At 54.2% G+C, this 4,890-nt stretch overlaps 1 protein-coding gene across 1 annotated transcript; it reads right to left on the minus strand.

The window, feature by feature from the left end:
* Window positions 1–2,024: 2,024 nt before the first annotated feature.
* Window positions 2,025–2,430, minus strand: POSPLADRAFT_1131401 (hypothetical protein; the record flags this gene model as incomplete). The annotated part of the gene is made up of 3 exons (XM_024484077.1): window positions 2,025–2,056; window positions 2,132–2,267; window positions 2,359–2,430. Coding segments are annotated over 3 exons (240 nt in total), but the record flags the coding sequence as incomplete, so codon positions are not given.
* Between the last annotated feature and the right edge of the window lie 2,460 nt (window positions 2,431–4,890).

The following is a 4,890-nucleotide window of genomic DNA, read 5'->3' on the forward strand; positions in this document are numbered from 1 at the left end:
CTTCATCATCGTCGTCATCGCCTAGAGAATTCGATAGTTCAAGTTCTCGAAGGCGCTCTGTCGAGACATCTTCGAGATCTTCGGGAATTGGTATGGATTTGCGCGCGAAATACAGAATGACACGGAATGCTGCGATGGGTCGATCGAGGACTGTACCATCGAGTTCGCACACGATGTACGCGCCGCCCTTGTTGCACGAGACAACGATGAGGGGGCCTAGATATCGCGGGCGCATCTTGCAGTTAAGGGACTTCTCGATCTTTGTGTTGCATATGAGCACTAGGGCTCCACGTTTGAAGTCGAAATCTTGGATCGAGTGCTCGTGCTCTTTCTTGAAGTGAATTGCTGCAGTCCGACGTGCTTCGTAGACCTTCGAGTGGAGTTCGGCGACTTGCTCGACGCGTTTCTGAAGCGCAATGGCCCTACGGGCGATGAGATCGGTCGTCGAAAGGACTGAAGTCGGTGGTGGTTGCAGGTACGTAGCTTCGACGATGTCAAGAGGAATGAGCAGATGGGTGCCCGTAACAGCGAAGTAGGGTGAGCAGCCCATGCGTCGTCGAGTCGTGATGCGCTCGGACCAAAATACAAAGTACGCAGCTTGGGACCATTTCTTCTCATCTCTGTCGGCTGTCTTGAACAAGGCTTGTCGCGTGCTGAAATGCGGACGTTCGACCAGACCGTTCGCCCTCGAATTGTACCCACTGATTTGAATATGGTTGATGTGGTATTTCTTCGAAAGGTAATCGGCCGCCTTGATAAATGCTGTACCGTTGTTGGTGACGATCTCACTGAGCGCACCCCATCGACAGAGGATGTCTTTGAAGATCCAGTTGGCGAGGGCCTTTGCTGTCTCTTTTCGAAGCATTCGAAACTCGGGGTAAGTTGTGAGCGAGCATCTACCTTGGACCAAGTACTTGTACCCGCCCGAGGCCGGCATGTGCATTGTGTCGATGTGAATTTTCGCGAAGATGGGGGCTGGTACTGCAACGGTTGGAGGAATGAGGATTTGACGCACTTGTCAAGACTGGCAGATATGGCACGATCGAACGAACCAAGCGATGTCGGCGTAGTGGAATGGCCACCAGAATCGCTCATTGACGAAGGCTCGGGTTGCATAGATTCCTCGATGCGCGGTGCGGTCGTGGCATTCTCGAAGTATTCGAAGGCGATTGCCGGGCTTGACGACTAGCTTGTGTGCTCCGTGACTGTCCTTGCGCCAGAGGGTGTCGTTGTCGAGGAAGAATTGCATGCAGTACTTGATGAACCCTTCGTAAATGCTTTTGGAGATGCCGTGGGGCTTCGCTAATGTTCGATGAAATTCGAGCATGTCGTCGAGCTTCGCGTCGGCGAGTTGCGCTTGCTCCGATCGAGGCACTAGCTCGTAGCTATCCTCCTCCCTATTGAAATCTGAGCCGTCCTCGGCTCGGTCATTGGCGAAGATGGCAAGCGAAGGTACAGGCGGGAGGGGCTGAATCTGGTGAACGAAAGAATGCATCTGGTCGATCCAATCGTCGAACTCTTCGTCGACCTCGTCCTCGATGACATCACCGGGCTGAGCTGGGCGTCGAGAGAGGCCGTCAGGGCCATGCATTGTACCGGGGACGTGGACTAGCGTGAAATGGAATATGAGAATCGAGACGATCCACCGGTTAATACTCGCGCTTGGGGCTATGTCCGGATTCTTCAGCATACCCTTGATGTACCGAGCATCGACTTTGACGATGAGGTTCCGAACGCCGATCAGGTAGAGTCGAAGGGATTGTAGCGCGCGAAATAGGCCGTAGATCTCGAGCTTTGGCTGTGAAAACCTCCATTCGCGATCGTTGAGCGTGATCAAGCCGAACCTGCTGTAGTAATGGACTCGCGTGTTGGCTTCGTCGCACTGGCAGAGGTGATATCCGACGGCGATGAACAACGTGTCAACTGCGAGAATGACGGGAGAGGGGGAATGTCACAAGTTGACACGGTGTCTAGCCGTTTTTTAATTTTTTCCTTTTCGCGGGCTTGAACCCGCGACCTCTGTACTACATACCTGATATGGACACGTCGTTATCTACTATACGATCAGATTAGATAGGACGGCAGTGCACGGCACAGCTCGGGCCCCGCTGATGCAGCTGCTCTGACTCACCGGCCCCCGGGGCCGCGTCGGCATGCTGCGCACGGACCAGCTGCGCACGGACCAACGCGCACAGCCTGCCCTTATCTCCCCATGTATATAAGCCGGCCTCTGCTGCCCTAGGGACCTCAGTTTCGACCTCTTGTCCCTAGGTCAGTAAGCCCTCCTTTGTATTCCTTTCTTACCTTACTAACTAATACATTCACTTGTCCCTAGCCTTAGGTTTGAGCCTTGCTCACCATCGCTTCGGTAAGAACCAGTCGAACGCCCCCAGCATCCTTCAAAGTCTGTGTTTCCCCTGTTGCTCGACCCTAAGTTGCGACAGGGAATCATAACTAATGGCTCGGAGTGCGGGGGATGAGAGTAGCGCGTCCTTGAGGTCTTCCTGCGCCGCAATTTGCTCCGGTCCGAACTCGAACTCGACATCCTTCCTCGTGAGGCGTACGAGCGCGTCGGCGCGGTGAGCGAAATTACGGATGAAGATTCGAATGACGCTGATGGTCCGGAGGAACGCTCGAACGTCGGATAGAGTAGCGCATGGACCCCAGTTGCGTATCGAAGCGACGCGAGAGTTGTCGGGGAGGCGTCCTTGAGGAGTGCAGCGATGTCCTACCACCATGATTTCTCGAGCGATGAGGACACTTTTGACTCCAGAGAAGGTACCTCCGGCGTAGCGCATTCGAGTGACCACGCGGTTCATGTTCTCGAAATGCTCCCATACGAAGCGTCGAATGCCGCAGTTCGAAGGGAGCCGCTCGTCGTCGTAGTCGGATTCAGGACCCTTGACGGGAACATCGTCGACGTAGGGCACCATAACGTGCGGAATCTCGGGCTGTAGGATGTAGGTGATGTCATTGTGGAAGATCGGGACTGAGTTCGTCCAACCCATCGGGAGTGTCACCAGGCGCATGGCTCCGTAGGGTGTCTGAAACGTCGTTAGATCTCTCGAAGACTCGGCAATGAGTCGTTCGTCGTAGCCGATGTAGAGGTCGAGCATGCCACCGCATGGTCTTCCTCCGAATTGTTCTGCGAGATATTTGGGCGTCGGCGGTACACCAGAATGTTGGATCGTGACTGCATTAAGGGGCTCGAGGGAATGGACGAGTCGAAGAGATTTACCGTCCTTCTTGACGACACAGAACCAACGCGATCGATACGATGAGTTCGACGGTTCGTAGACTCTGGTGGCGATCTTTCGCTTGACCACCGCGCAGACTTCGTTGTAGATTCCGGGCGGAATGGGAATATTCTTCTGCACCCATGGCGTGTGAGGAACGACGGGGAAATCGACGGAGGGGAAGTACTCGGGCTTGAAGCATCCGCGCTCGTCGTCGGTCCATGCGAAGGCTTCATTGTGCAAGCACATGAAGTGGTGGAGGACTCGACGTTCTTCGGGAAGTAGGAAGTCGCCGTCGTGAAGCTTATCAGTTGCTTCGAAGCGTTCGAGGGTGTACCGACCGGTAGGTTTGAACGGCGGAGGGTTGGTCGAAAGCTTAGGCATGATGGAGAGAGGGTCGCCCTTGATGTCTCGAAGTATTCGAAATTGTTCGGGGACGGCACCAAGGACGGGTCGGGTTTTGAGAGCAACAGGCTTGTATTTCTTCTTTGTCGCAGCGAGGATCTTGTGCATTGAAGGGGTAGAAGTCGATGTCGTCGAAGGAAAGGGAAGAATTGAGTTGGAAAGCTGCGAGATGGACTTCGTCGGAAGGGGAGCTGGGGGAGTCGAAGCAAACGGAGCTGAAAATAGAAGAGTCGAAGCCCACGTCGAAGCGTTCGACGGAGCGGCATTAGAAGTTGTACTGTCTGAGGTGTAAAGAGACTGAAAATATGATGAGACAGAGGTGCATGCGGAGAGGTACAGTGACGAAACAGTGTTCAGAGTCGAGGAATCAATCGGAGAGACAAAGGAAATACTCGGGTTTACCCCATCGTAGTCGATGACTAGTGCGGCTTCTCCTTGATCATGGGGAATCAATTCCTCGAAGCGAGAAAATGCGATTTGCGACACCCGAGAGGATGCTGCCGGCTTCACGATCTTCCTCATGCGTACGTCGGAATTGTGACGGTTTTGCCAGTGTTCGGACAGAGGATCGTAATGGTCTGGTTCTTGTCGGCGAAGTTCTTGACGACGCTTTGCGTGAGCATGTCAAATGGTCGGCCAAGGAGGATGTCGTACGCTGCGTTTCGAATGACGTGAGCCTGAAGATACAATACAATCTCACCGATGTGGAAGGGAACATTTCGAATGAGTCCCAGCGATCGGTCCACCTCGCCGTTCGCCGATTGCATGTTCAGCTGGATAGTAGGATCGAAGAGGAGGTTAAGGCCCAGACAGACCTCTTCCGACATGGCGACGATCTGCGACCCGGGGTCGACGATGCATTCGATTTGCTCCTTGTTGTCGACCAATGCGATGATCAAACGAATCGCATTCGAATCGCGTGCGACGGTGAATTCTGCGGGGTGCTCGCTGTGAGGGATGTGCTTCAGATAGGTTTCATAGGGGTCGGGGACGATTGTAGCACCGGGTTCCAACGTTGCACCTGAACACGAGAGCTGGTTGACGGCCGTGACCTCGTCGGCGCCGATTTCTACGATGTGGGCCGATGCGATGGGTTCCGTCGAGACTCGCTTAGGGGTGACGGCGTCGCGATACTTGTTTCGAACGTTGGGCGCGATCGAAAGCAACTCTTCTGGGGTCAGCATGACGAACTGCGACTTCATCGAACACTAGAAGATTTCTTCGGCGAGCTTTGGCTGGATAACGGGGA

This window comes from Postia placenta, assembly GCF_002117355.1.
Source record: "Postia placenta MAD-698-R-SB12 unplaced genomic scaffold POSPLAscaffold_2, whole genome shotgun sequence".
In the NCBI taxonomy this organism is placed as follows: Eukaryota; Fungi; Basidiomycota; class Agaricomycetes; order Polyporales; family Adustoporiaceae; genus Rhodonia; species Rhodonia placenta.